At 41.3% G+C, this 15,270-nt stretch overlaps 1 protein-coding gene across 2 annotated transcripts in view; it reads right to left on the reverse strand.

The window, feature by feature from the left end:
* Window positions 1–15,270, reverse strand: part of SLIT3 (slit guidance ligand 3) — an 801,478-nt gene that overhangs the window by 68,523 nt on the left and 717,685 nt on the right. For both annotated transcript variants that reach the window (XM_073355953.2, XM_073355954.1), the window contains 2 exons: window positions 10,344–10,441; window positions 474–613 (listed from right to left, as the gene is read on the reverse strand). In XM_073355953.2, coding sequence (XP_073212054.1) covers window positions 474–613; window positions 10,344–10,441 — 238 coding nt within the window. The remainder of the gene's footprint in view (window positions 1–473; window positions 614–10,343; window positions 10,442–15,270) is intronic.

The raw sequence follows: 15,270 nt of genomic DNA on the forward strand, positions 1-15,270 counted from the left end.
AAATTTCTCTAACCAACAGATGAACTTGAGAATTTCTTGTTTATATATTTTAACTGTAGTTCCAGTAACTGCGATGAGTACTTCTGACCTGGGGAAGTGCATGTGTACAAAATATGCCAAGACAGTAATAGATTTTCCCCTCTGACCCTTCCCAAAAGCCTCCTTCTGGTTTGAATTACACTCTCTCAGGGGTAGCAGTGATCTCTCTGGATTAAGGGTCAGACATATTGCTCGAGCAGCATCTTTGCAAAACTATCCCCCTTTCTTGCCTTTGCTTACTGGATGAGCAGGAATTCATTCACCACACTTGCAATTTGGGTACTTTAAAATCTACTCAGAACCTGGGTTAATTACATGCATGTGATCTCACCAAGTGGGAGCAGACCAGTTTCTTATGGTGCCCCAGGTGGATGGAAGCTCCTTCAACTGCTTCCCTCGGCTCCCTATGCCCTTTGGCTGAGGTCCTTCCTTACCTGCGTAATTAGGAGGGCAGAGACAGACATAGTTGTTGATTCCATCCATGCACGTGGAGTTATTCTCACAATCGTTATCTTCACAGTCATCTGGGTTTATTTCACATCTCTCCCCCTCATACCCTAGAGGGCAAGAACAGCTTTGGAGTGGAGATAGAAAAAACAGAGAAAAAGTTAGTTTGGATTTCAAACTTTGCTTTTGAGCAGGGAGAGGTACTGGAGTGGGATGAAAACTGATGAGCTGTACTCTCTGCTGCTGCAACACAGCGGCATTCACATTACTAGCAAGTTTTGTGATACGTGCCACAGTGACAAGCCTGGACACTATATTACTATACTTATCTACAGAAAAGGTACAACACAGGCAGAAGAATTCATCTCCCCTACACCTCCATTGCCCTGCTTGCTGATGTGCCTCATCCCTGAACTGTACTGACCAACTCTAGGGTGACAGGTTAAGATCACTCACCATGGCTAATCAAATTCTTGGTTTCTCTGCATAACCAGCAAGGGTGTTGATTGCGACAACAGTGTTGGTTTTGTAGGCACCTGTCCACCAAGAACTGGACTGAGGACACCAACACACATCATCACACATGAATAGGAAACTGTTAAATGGCTCTAACTCTCTCACCATTAACAACCTAGACTGGATTTGAATTAGGGAGGTAGAAGCGAAAGTTTTCATCTCATTACCACCTTGTCTCCAATCCAAACAACAAATGTTTGTTAATGGATCTTCCAAACAGAGTATTTTAAGCGTTAAGATATCAGCACTTTTTCAGCTCCTTCAGTACCCAAGAATCAACCAGGAAAGAGTAATTAAATTAAATGGTGTGACTGTCCACATCCTAAGTATTTATGACTCCCAATATCTGAAGAACAGCTCTGTGTAAATTTAAAAGCTAGTCTCTCACATCAATAGAAGTTGGTCCAATAAAAGATATTACCTCACCTACCTTGTCTCCCAATACCTTGGTAACATACCCAAACAACAGACCAAATAAACAAGGACAGAAATACTGGGTTTGTAAGGACTTGGACAAAGAACTACTGCATTAAATACTTTATTTTCTGAAAATGTAGAGTGCGCCCACTTAAGGGAGTATGGAGGACTAGATGGCAGTGCAGAAAGGGCTCAGTTGGTCCCCAGGGTTTCCACAATTTTTAGGACATCTAGTTGTCATGGTTGTGAAGAAAACCTTGAAAATGTGACCCAAGTGTAAACCAACGCAGAGGGATCTTCCTGAGTTTGCAGAGAGCCTTAAACTCTATGAGGAGCTGAGTGGAGCTGAGGTTGTGGGGTCCAGTGTAGAATCAGCTGATCATGGTCTTAGGCAGCCTTCAATAGTTTGCATATATGGGGGAAATGAGTGGACTGGAAAGGCTGGGAATTGGCTGGTTCAGAGACTCATCACAGGGAGTGTATGGCCTCATCAATACTCAGGAATAACCCCTGATTCAGCAATTTATACAGCTGCCCTTTACTTGTAGACAAGGACATTTAGGGGGTTTGGGCCTATAAAGCATAATTGCAAAACCACATTATAAAGCAAATCCTGACTTGCCTTTGTCTACAGGACAGCGTAGCCCAGTGAATAGAGCACTAAGGGGTCTTGGGTTCTATTTCCAGCTCTGCTACTGGCCTGCTGGGTAACCTTGGACAGGTCACTTCCCCTCTCTGTGCCTCAACTCTATCGCTAAAATAGGGATAATGATACTGACCACATTTGTAAAGGGTTTTGAGATTGACAGATGAAAAGTTCTAAAGAAGAGGTAAGTATTCATTTATTATTATTATTACTACTACTGCTGCCTGGAGTGGACAGCACCATTGTCGCCATATCAACTGCTGGCTACTGACTGCTGAATCCAGACTATTTCCAAATGCAGACAAGGCTTGTGTGTGTGCAGTGGTAACGTTTACTGCTCAGGTGGTCAGGCTCCGGAGGAAGTACTTATCATGGAGGTAGGACTGAGGCGTGTAGACAAGGGTTGGTATTAAGTGGAGGCTCTGTATTGAAGAAACAGGTAGCTGTTAGCAGAGCCCCAGCTCTTCTAGGCTGGGTGCATGGATCCAGTATGGTGAGAATGACGCTGGCTTTCTCTCTCGTCCTCCTCTGCAATAAGGATTGGCTGCACGTGGACACTCCACACATGCCTCAGCACGACCTCAAGGAGTAAACTTGGGTTCCCCTGAAGCATGGGCAGCCGAAACATCCACTCCCATGGAAACCCAGTGAATAAAAACTGTGAAGCAAAGTGTGTGTGTGTGTGAGAGAGAGAGTGTGTGCACGCACTCTCAACCCCATCATGACAGGAAAGCTCCCAGAAGGGAATTAGCACAAGTGCATAGGTTAGCAGCAGACAGCTACATTCCTTCAGACCTATACTGACCGTTCACAGGTCATGAGAGCTAGAAGGGAGGGGAAACTCTTCAGAGCAAATGATTAAAAACAAACGGCTCCGATCAATTCAATTTAAAACACAATAAATCAATATGAAATATTTTCTTTGTCTGGCTCTGCCTCATTAGTACCAATAAAAAATGTCCTCTTTCTGACCCTGCAATGATCCAGGGGATCGCAGGAGGCAGATAAGAAAGAGAAGAGCTGGCACAGCACCTTTTGTGGCAAGGGGAGCAGAAGGAGGGTAAAGAAATCTAACTGAACAAATTTGTGCATTTATCCTGTCACCCATTTCCATTCCAAAACCCCATTTTTCAGAGGTTTATAACTCAGCCTTAAAAATGTGCTCCAGGCTGCAACTTGGCATTCAAGGTCTCAGTCTGGAAGGAGACATCTTTCTTTCAATGTAAAGGAAAACAACAAAAGGAGATTGTGCTGGTGATTTTTATATTCTATGAATATTTCACCCTCTTCTTGCCACATCCTGACTGGGACTGTATGTAATTAAACACTGCTACAGTAATAGTTCAATTCACCAAAGTTTACAATAGGGACATTACAGTACATGGGATTGTTATTGTACAATATTACAACAGGAGGGTTTGTTTGGTTCTTGTTAAGAATGGAAATGTCACCATAATTAATGAAATTTGGCAACCAGTTACTCTGTTCCAGGGCAAGTCTTTGCGTTATTATTTACGTTTATTCTTTATTTCAATTTGTGGTCAGTTGTTCCAATTCAGAGATCTGGGTGCAAGCATAGGCTTGAAGTGGTTTCCATCATAAGAACATAAGAATGGCCCTACTGGGTCAGACCAAAGGTCCATCTAGCCCAGTATCCTGCCTTCCTACTGTGGCCAGTGCCACAGAAGAAATGAACAGAACAGGTAATCATCAAGTGATCCATCCCGTCGCTTATTCCCAGCTTCTGGCAGACAGAGGCTAGGGACACCATTCCTGCCCATCCTGGTTAATAGCCATTGATGGACCTATCCTCCATGAATTTATCTAGTTCTTTTTTGAACCGTATTATGGTCTTGGCCTTCACAACATCCTCTGGCAAGGAGTTCCACAGGTTTATTGTGCATTGTGTGAAGAAATACTTCCTTATATTTGTTTTAAAACCTGCTGCCTATTAATTTAATTTGGTGACCCCTAGTTCTTGTGTTATGAGAAGTAGTAAATAACACTTCCTTATCTACTTTCTCTACACCAGTCATGATTTTATACACCTCATTCATATCTCCACTTAGCCATCTCTTTTCCAAGCTGAAAAGTCCCAGTCTTATTAATCTCTCCTCATACTGAAGACATTCCATACCACTAATAATTTTTGTTGCCCTTTTCTGAACCTTTTCCAATTCCAATATATCTTTTTTTGAGATGAGGCAACAATATCTGCACACAATATTCAAGATGTGGGCGTACCATGGATTAATATAGAGGCAACATGATATTTTTTGTCCTATTATCTATCCCTTTCTTAATTATTCCCAGCACTCTGTTCACTTTTTTGACAGCCGCTGCACATTGAGTGGATGTTTTGAGAAAACTATTCACAATGACTCCAAGATCTCTTTCCTGAGTGGCAACAGCTAATTTAGATCCCATCATTTTATATGTATAGTTGGGATTTTGCTTTCCAATGTGCATTACTTTGCATTTATCAACATTGAATTTCATCTGGCATTTTGTTTCCCAGTCACCCAGTTTTGAGAGATCCTTTTGTAGCTCTTCGCAGTCTGCCTGGGTCTTACCTATCTTTAGTAATTTTGTATCATCTTTTGTACCTAATTTTGCCACCTCACTGTTTACCCCCTTTTCCAGATCATTTATGAATATGTTGAATAGGACTGGTCCCCGAACAGACACCTGGGGGATACCACTATTTACCTCTCTCCATTCTGAAAACTGACCATTTATACCTATCTTTTGTTTCCTGTCTTTTAACCAGTTACCAATCCATGAGAGCACCTTCCCTCTTATCCCATGGCAGCTTACTTTGCATAAGAGCCTTTGGTGAGGGACCTTATCAAAGGCTTTCTGAAAATCTAAGTACACTGTATCCACCGGATCCCTTTGTTCCACATGCTTGTTGACCCCCTCAAAGAATTCTAGTAGATTGGTGAGGCATGATTTCCCTTTACTAAGACCATGTTGACTCTTCCTCAACAAATTATGTTAATCTATGTGTCTGAAAATATCATTCTTTATTATAGTTTCAACCAGTTTGCCCGGTACTGAAGTTAGGCTTACAGGCCTGTAATTGCCGGGATCACATCTGGAGCCCTTTTTAGAAATTGGCATCACATTAGCTATCCTCCAGTCATCTGGTACAGAAGCTAATTTAAATGATAGGTTACACACTACAGTTAGTAGTTCTGCAATTTCACATTTGAGTTCCTTCATATTCAGGGTTTACAGTTTGGTTCAATGGTGCTCAGCATATATCATGGGTGCCAGTGGAAATTAAATGATAAAACATACAAATTGGAACTCTGTCTGGATTGGATGGTGGAAGAGTTGTCATTTGGGAAGATCTGCACATATTTTCCCAACACAGCCTGGAAGAAAAGTATAAGGTTTTCAGTGTAATCTGAAGGACATCAAATTGGGGTTCCTGCTAACCAATGGTGAAAGTAAGCTCTAGCTATGAGTATACCATATGGCCCAGTGGATAATGCATGGATTAAGACTCAGGAGACCTGAATTCTATTCTTGGCTCTACTGGATGCTCTTGGGTATGTCACTTCCCCACCATGTGCTTCAGTTTACTCATTTGTGGAATGGAGATAACATGGGCCTCATTTCTAAAGTGCTTTGAGATCTGCTGATGAAAAGTGCTATATAAGAGCTAGTTGTTGTTATTACGGAAAAGTTCCTGGGCTCTAACCTGCTGTTGATTAAGCTATGGGACTGTTTACCTGAGCACTCAAATGTTACAGTTTCACATAGGGAGAGGTGGTCTCCTAGATACGGTGACCAAAACCATGAAAAAAATTAAAATTCAGCCTGCTCTTCCAGTTCAGTTATTTCATGACACTGCTGTTCTCAGAGACCCTGGTGCTCCTGACTATAATTTCCCTTTCATTGTTTGGCAGTATGCTGGGCACAAGTTAGTTGCTTCCCTCTACCCCAGAAGTAGCTGCCCTTCAGAGGTGCAGTATCTACAGAACTTGTGAAGTGCTTTGGGGTGACAAAAACAAAAATTCTTAGAAGTTGGCTCTACTCTGAAAAGTGATTATGTAAAATTAGCAACGTCTTACATAACACACCAGCTTCCTTTGCATATTTAGACATAGATATGGTTGATCAAGTGATTGTGGATTTTTACTTCTTACACTATGGTCTATTATTTCTTCTGCATCATCAAAATCTTAACATACTAAATTCAACTTCCAGGATCAATCCAATTCATCCATGCAACTGAAGGCATAATTTGAAGATAATGGGATTGCACAGTTGCCACTGAGGGCAGAATATGGCCTCCAGAACCTTTATTACGAGGGAAAAAGCATGATATGGGAAAAAAACAAATGATTTTCAGATTCCAGGTTGAGTTTTCAGAGCTGGCTATTAGGAATACGTATCTTTTTACTTGTAAAGTGAGCACATGTGTAAGGAGCCAGTGAGATGCAATGGAACAAGGAACTTAACAATGCCATTGTTAGAGTAACTTTTCAGAGCTGAACTGTACTGGCAGCAAACTCAAAATGGTTGGCTGCACTTTGTCCATGCTATGATTAATCATTTTTGTCTTTGGATAACAAAATAAATACAAAGATGATCTATCATGCTTTAAAAAGTCAGCTCTTGTGTACACAGAGTAAATCTTTAAAAAAAAAAAGATGGCTTTTTGGCAGATGAACTTTGTGCACCTGCATAAAAAGTGAATGACTTGATAGCCTGTAAGAGCTTCATTTATCCTTGACCAACGAGGCATTGACACTGCAGAATTTATCAACTTCAGGTTTTTACATAGATAAGTGAACTTAGTGTTTGTGGAAGGCACAAGACTAACAGTCCTGGACAATGAAGCTCTCTTTATACACAGAATTGGACAGAGCAACACAAGACTATGTAAGTTTCCTCACAGTTCACTGTCAATGGTCTGCTGTTCATCAGGGGCTAAATCTGAGTCAGAATGGGTAGCTCTGTCTCCAGGTGCCAGGCAGACCTCGACTGCAGTCTCAGCGGAGGTTCTACAAGATGCTAAATGACACTATTGGCTTTTGTGACACAGATGTACCTGACACTACTGTGGCATTTTATGAATACCACCAAGCAGCTTTCACTGGGTGACCTTTGACCTAGCCAACCGAGTTGGATTTGAAGCAGCAATTTAGAGGAAGGAAAGGCTTTCTGTTGTATTACCAATCCCCTGAGCTACTCAGTTTCATTTATTAATTAATTTATTCATTTTGAAAGAAAACAAATCCACCATGATAAAAGGCATGAAAATGATTCAGAGTAAAAAAAAAAAATGTTTAAGAAAAAAAAGCTGACAAGAGAATGGATCTGAGAACTCCAGCTGAACCTAAGCCCTTCACCCATTCCATTGTGGCTAACTATTACAGCAACAAAAATGAGAAGTGAAATCACCTGCTGTTTAGAGCCCCTGGCCCTATCTATGCACAGCCACGGAGGGGTGTGTGTAAGGATACAGTCTCAGCCTTAACTGTGAATTTCCTGCCTTTGGCTGGCTTATGTCACCACTTTACCATTATTTAAAGGGTAATTTCGCTTGTCTGTGACTACAGAAACTTGAGAGTTAAACCGCTTGGCATTTTATAAGGAGGAAAGCTTTGGCTTAAGTTTCTTTTTACAAGAATAAAGATTTGACAAGTTTGGCAGCTGAGTTTGTATATTAATATATTCCTCCAGGGAAGAAAATCTATAGAAGATATAATTTCTTTCACAGGCCACACAACTGAAAACTCTAAGGGGGCCTCTCATTAAAATATTTTTTTGACATTCACTTCCTTACAGAATACAACCGAAGAGGATATTTTCCCATTTTGATGCACACAAATTTATGCATGTAGCTCCAGTGGATGCCAACAGGAGTAGCACATCCACTGGAGGAAGAAGATTTCCCTCCAGACAATCGTTGTTTCAAATGTTTCCTCATCTTCCTCCTCTATCTCTCCGCCACCCCTAAGCTATCAGTGCAGATACTTTTAGATAATGCCTTATACTTCTATAGTACATCTTCTCTAGCAGAATGGGGATCCAAGGTACTTGTAATACAGTGGCCATCATCTGAGCACCTCCTGATGGCCAAAGGTTGCTCTGCAACAACCTGCCTGTTTCCCCCATCTTCACTGGGCACCGAAGATCCACCTCATTTTCCTCTTGTACCAGGGGCTGATCTAAGTGCCTGCATTCCCCCCAGCATGTGGGACACAGCAAGGCTTCTCCGCAGCTAAACAAGCACTCCTTGCCAAGCCCAGTCTCCTTTAAGTAGGTTTATTTGTCCAAATATAAGCCCATAACAGACAAAACACAGTTCCTCAGCTCACCCTTTCTCCTAGGGTTTCATGGCCTCCCCTCCAAGGGTCTCTGGTAATTGTGCTTTTTGCAGCTTACCAGTCCCAGCCAGCTTCCCTTCTCAGTCAGCTCCCTACTCACAGACAGATCTCATTCAGCCACCTCTGCTCTCAGCCAGTTCTGTTTCCCCTTTGGGAACACTGGCCACAAGGCTACCTCCCTGACCATCTGGCCACTTGTTCCAGGACCCACCACTGGAGTAAGTTCCCTCAGTGGTTCCTCTCCCCAGGCACAGCCAGTCCCAAACACTCCTCCTCTTCTATCTGACAGGGCTTTATAGCCCCAGGTTTAGCCCTTCCCCTTTTAACTGGCTCATTTGGGCCCACATGCTCTGACTTGGGGGCGGTGGGCCTGGTCTATTCACTAGCTACTCAGTGACAGTGTTTTATAAAAGGGAATTGATGGAAAGCAGAGGTGTGTGGGGGACAGACATTCCTTTTCAAGGAGGATTTTGAGATTTCAAACTTTGGCTTCATTCCAAATTGGAGCAAAAACAGAAAACTTCAGAATTGTCCATGAAAATTTTTTTTTAAATGTTTACGGGTCATTTGAAACATTATCTTTTGGAAAAACTAATGTTTCAATTTTGACTTGTCAACATTTTTGCATTATAATAAATATATAATATGATAAAAAATAAAATTCAAGATGAAATGTCATTTCAAAATGAGAAATTTCCTTATGAAAATGTCAAAACAGGATGTTTGGACACTGTTGGGACCTTTTTTGCATTTTTTCTCCAAACAAAATTCTGGCAAAATTGGCTCGATTTCACAAAGCATTTCAATTTTGACAGAACTGCATGTTCCAGTGGAATACTGTTGCATCAAAAGTTTGTCTGATCAGCTCTAAAAGAAGGTCTGACTCATTTAAAAGTAAGACTGGAAAATGTATCTGAGGATGTACTACACAGTATAATCCTCAGTTTGCTGAGCATGGGCTAGGCAACCTAACCAGTGTTTTCCCCATCGGTAACCCTTACAATTCCGTGTCTCACTCAAGCCATCATTGATATGCTGCATATGGGAAAAGACAAAGCAATCATTCCTGCAACAGGAACATCACGTAAGCCTTTTGTTCTGTATGCAGCTGGAACTACCGTACGGGGAAGTTTTGAGTAAAAGATAGCATAAAGGCTTTAGTAGCAATTTTTTCATGATCTCAGCAACTAATTTCCAAAAACCATTCTAGCATCTTTAATGCGGATAAGTGGCCAGAGCCTCAGTGTTATGTTTCAGCTGAAAAACAACCTCTCTGTGCACTGCAAAGTCCCTTAGACACACAGGATAACTGGAGAAACACTACCTTAGAGGCAAGGGTAACTTTTTCTAAGCCACTACCATCAGCACTTCATGCAACTTCCTGGGTTCCCCTTGGAAGTCTCCTATCTGAGCAAGGTCTAGGCTGCAACCTGTTCATGTGGGGAGATTGAAGCCCAAGATGTTAAGTTATAGAGGTTGTTCTCTTATGGGCACTAAACCCTTGAACTGACATAACCTCTCCATTGTTCAATTCTTTCTTTAAAGCCTATTTGACTATGAGATTCTTCAGCATGAAAACATTTTGCATCTGGCTGTCAAGCAACAGATGCTCATTTTACAAATTAAAAAAGGGTGTGTGTGTGTTTGAAATGCCCCCAAGAAAATTAGTCTCTGGATAACACAAAGCAGATCAGGGGAATGCTCAAAACAGCTTTTAGAGAGAGTCCCATTAAGAGAAAATAAGGAGGCCTGTTTTAGAGGAAACAATATGTCACCAATGAAACCAAATTAATTTCATGTCTGGCAAAGAGAATTATTTGTCATGTATGGCAGTTTCAGTAAAGAAGCCATTAGACTTCATTAGTGTAAAATAGACAAATGTAAGGTAAATTCATCTCATCTTGCTTTAAATGCAATTCACTCTCCACTACCTGAATCCGTCTTTATTTGCCTCAGTGAGATGGCAGGTCCCTCCATTCTGGCATGGATTCTGAATGCAGGCATTAATGGGCATATTGCAGTCCCGACCCTATTGGGAAAAGTTCAAGAGAAATTCAGTTAGTAACACACAGAGCAGCTGGACTAATCTATCTTGTGTATTGGGCTTTGTTTTTGTTTTCCCATTTGCATTGACAGAAAGGATGTAGTCTTCAGAGCAATCACATCACCTACCATTCTTTACTGAATGACAGACATTGCTTAAACCAGGCTTTTGGGAAGGCAGGACTACAATAATGCCCAGTAGTAGGGAGTGTATGGGTCTACTGCTTGGGTTTGAAGTCTCTGGCTGGTTATTTTTTCACCTGCTTGTTTGGAGAAAGCTGTTCATTTTAACTTTATAGAAATATACTTTATTCTTCAATATTAGTTACACATTGAAATAAGCAAATAATTCTGATGAGAGGTATACCCAGAACAGTGCAGAGTCAGTATGCACTCAGCAGCACTTACAAGTACTCGGTCAAGTGTTATGGCAGCACACAGAACTCAATGCTAAGGATGGCCAACGCTTGAAGGTAAAAGCTTATTTTTTCTGCTAGGAGGCCCAGCTGACGTTCCTCTACAAAACACAGTGAAATCTATTCAAAATAGCATCTTTACTAAGCAGCCTTGTGTTTTTAAGAGAACAGCCACAAATATCTCCAAGTGCATCAATGACTATAATTCTGCCCCATCACTAAAAGACTACCTGTGTTAAGCAACTGATTTTTGTTGGTCCTTTGAGTGGCTGTTAAAGCAGGTTCCACTGGACTTGAATCCTGCTGGCTAAAGCTGAATGTGCTATGGAGTTGATATCTACATCACAGACACTGGTCTTTTCCTTTGAGTTATTTCAGAGCAGATTATAAGTTTAGGAAGTCTCTGGTCTGCCAAAGTCTGTGCAATCACAGGAAACTGAAGGGATTGCCCAGTGGTTTTAGGAAATGATCCCGTAGCAGTGTCTCTCTTTCTATTTGATTTGCATCACCAAATAATCCATGCAGTCAATTCTGCCAATAAATAACCACATGCTAAGATAAGAAAGATATCTCAAATTAAACTAAAAGGTTATTGAAGTAACATTTTTCATTTAAAATCATGGTTCACATCATGTGTTACTAAAATAATATTTTTTGTGACTAATCTGTAATAGTCTTTATAAGGCTGAAACAGTCCCCTGAGTCAACAGGGGCACAAGAAGTGGCTGCATGCAACATTGGAGAACCTAGCTTCCATTTTAAAGTGTTCAGTGGCAGGTCTGGTGATTTGTCTTCGGCTGGATTCAGGTTTGGTTAACTTCTTGCAGACCTGTCTGCACTCAGAACAAGAGATAGACAGATAAGATAGATAAAACAGATTAGATAGATAGATAGATAGATAGATAGATAAACAGCCAACCCATTATCTTAACCAGAATGCTTGTTCTGCTGTCCCCAATTCCCCCTCTTCATTGTTACATCTTCGAGTGCTCAGTCAAAACACAGGCCCCAATCCTGCAACTGGGCCCCAGATGGGTGTGAGGGTCCGTATCCATGGATCGAACTGCAGGATCAGGGCTGGAAAGGAAGCTTATCAGGGCTGTTTCAATGGCAGCTGAAGTGCCTATCATGCTATAAATACTATGTAAATACCAACAACCCAAAACCGCTGCAGGCTTCCCACCCTGGGATTGACGCAGTCCCATCAGTTTCAACTAGGTAGGAATTTTAGAAAACAACCAGCAGTCATGAGGAGCTATAGATAAATTGTTGAATATGGTTGATAGCTGCTTTTCCCTCACATTGCTCATGATGTATATTCCATCTAGATGCTTATATGTTCCCCCACCCCGATTACCACAGATCTGAGTCCCGCAAATGTTAATGATCAACATAGTGTGAGGTAGGGAAATATTCCCATTTTACAGATGGGAGAAACCAAAGCACAGAGAGACTAAGCACCTTGCCAAGGTCACACAGAAGTCTGTGGCAGAAATGGGAGGTGAAACCTCAGTTCTTGAGTGCGAATCCATTGGTTTAGCCACAAACACACCAACCCCAGCATTAGGCAGAGGGGAGGGCTCGCGTTTGTTGTGCTTGTTTGTTCTCTCCGCAGGCCAAAAGGAGAAAGGGAGAACATCTATCAGGATGCTCCAATTCTGAAGGTCAGGGAAGCAGGAGACCCAGGTAAAAAAAAAAGGAGCCACACCTGATCAAATACCGGAACGACTGGGGACTAGCAGAGCCCACTCCCCAAATTAAGAACAATGAGTGGGCATGCTGGGGCTTTGCTCAGCAACTGGCACAGGTGCTTTCTGCTTCACCGATACCCAAGCCTCGACCAAATAGCTTGGCATTTTCCATTTGAACCATTCACTCCAAAAGGTCTCGGGGAAGGGGGGGATGCTGAAAGCAAAGAGGAAAGCTCATGCAGCTTTTATTTTGGCACTGTGTTTTCCACGGCACTTACAGGATCCCAGCCACATCTAATATACTGCCACCCGCTGCAGTGTTGCAAACCCTACATGCTCGACATGTTATCCTAGTGAAGCTGGGATGATGCCATGCTTAATATTTCTCAAGTGCTCAGCACAAATGCTTTTCCATATCCCTGGTAAATGGAGTATTTTGCAGATGATTCAATACTGTAGATATCCTTTCAACTTCACACATACTCTGTGTTCTCTTGGTATTGAAGTCTGAAACCCTCTGTGAGCTAACTAAGCATAGCAACAAGCAAAATAAAAAGCCCAGCGTTAATTTTTCCAAAAGTTCTACACACACTCTCACAACAGCCTTTCAAACACCATGTGTAACAATATTCACATTATCTTTCATGTAACTATGCACGTTTCCTTGGAAGTTACTGGTGACTATTTCTGAAGATCTGTGTTAAAATGAAAACACACCCTTCCAAAGCATTTTCTAACCTCTTGTATCTGCACATGAAATCCTGATGACTCAGAGCCCAGTTTTCACTTCTTCACTACATAAGCCTGTGTTATTGGGTTTTCAGGGCTTCAGTGGCCTCAGGCACCCTGGAAACTGAACAATGTTTTCTGCTGAATCAGACTTTTAATTATAACACTAATTTGCTGTGTGACACTAGGTAAAGCAGAACCGCTGCCTCAGTTTACCTATTTGCAAAAGCTGGGATAACACAACTTGCCTCTCTCTCTCTGATCTCATGAGTGTCAGCTGTCTGTTCAGCATTCTGAGTTCTTTAGATAGAAGGTGCTGTGCAAGTGAAATATTTTATTGTGTACAAAAATGTGGAAAACAGAGAGTAAACAGAGACTATTTAAAATATTAGTATTGTGTAAGGTACAGGTAATCACTTCACTTCTGAATGAGAGAGACCATGCAGGGGTCTAATGTGCCTTAACTTCACAGCTTGAGTTAATGCATCATGACTTTCCTGAGAGTTCCTATACAGACGAGCCCTAAGACATGCTGAAAACATCTTTCAAATAAAACTTGCAAATCTCTGGCCCCAATTTACAATAATACTGGCATATTTGTAAAAGATTAATTTCTTTAAATGTCAAGCACCAAACCTCAACTTGGTTCATTTACTCTTGAACCGAAGACAACTCTTTGACCTACATACCCTGAAAATTAATTATGTCTGTTCTCAAAAAGGGAAAACATTGAACATTTGGTCCAAGACTAAGGGTGTGCGAATTAAGCTGGAACTGGAAAAGGAGGTGCAAGCTTTGCTTCCAAAGATCTGGCCCATAGACAAAAACAACAAGATTGTCTCAGTGATTCATGTTGCTAGATTAGAGGCTCTCCTTTTGACTGCAACTATTTTTAGGGATTTGTAACTCTACTCTAAACATTTTGTTGTAGTCTGATGATAAGGCAAAAGCATCAGCCTAGAGACATTTTCTGATGAGTTTTGCAAAACAACACCTGCCTTCCCCCCCCCCCCCCAAATCTGGCCACTCCCTTAGAAGAGGGAAGGAACAACATGGATTTTGACATGAAGTTCCTACAAATGGCGAGGCAGAGCGCGTACAGGTCAGGATCACATTTGGATTTCACATGTACCCCTGTAAATCTGGAGAAAATCAACTGGCTCCAACTTTAGTAGAGTTGCTCCAAATGAACATTCCTGTGAATAAGCAGAATCTGCCCAACAGAAAACTTAAGTTCTTCTTTACATAAATGGTACTGAAGAGTGCTGTACATACAGGCTGTAGATCACAAGAATTGTATCAGATCCTGGACTCAATTACTGGCTTGTACTTATGATATTTTCCAGGATCAAATACATCATAACAGCAAAAAGCCAAGAAGAATTGGCATAAACCAACAGAGAGTTGGGCAAAGAGAGGTTATGTGAATACATGTTTGATGAAAAAACACATTTGCTTTGATAATATTTTGACCATTTAAATTGGTTTGCTTTCATAATGTGGAAAGTGAATATTTGTTTGTGCAATGGTTTGTAACATACAAGTTCACCAAGCCATCTGAGATTTTGGGGTTTTATCCACCTGCTTCTAAAAGAGTCAGCCAGTCACAGATAATCCTATTAGTTCATCACACCCCAGAAAAAGGGCTTCATCCTGCCCTACTGAAATCACTGTGTTTGACCACTGACTTCAATGGGCGCAGGACCGAGCTCATAATAAAGAGACAACGTTAAAGCAACTTCTTCATAGACAACCCATAGGCTGAAATATGTTTGCATGAAGTGTCTGAACAATTACAAACAACAGACAAAAACAGTCTACTTTTGTACATAATCCATGCACAAAAAGAAAGCCAAAATTTGTCAAATCACTGGCTGTAAATTATTTCTCTATCTCTACCATAAATAATAATACCACCTAACACTTTGCATCAGTAGATGTCAAAGCACTTTACATTATCATTATCCCTATCTTAATAT

The sequence above is a fragment of the Lepidochelys kempii genome, chromosome 8 (assembly GCF_965140285.1).
Source record: "Lepidochelys kempii isolate rLepKem1 chromosome 8, rLepKem1.hap1, whole genome shotgun sequence".
Classification (NCBI taxonomy): Eukaryota; Metazoa; Chordata; order Testudines; family Cheloniidae; genus Lepidochelys; species Lepidochelys kempii.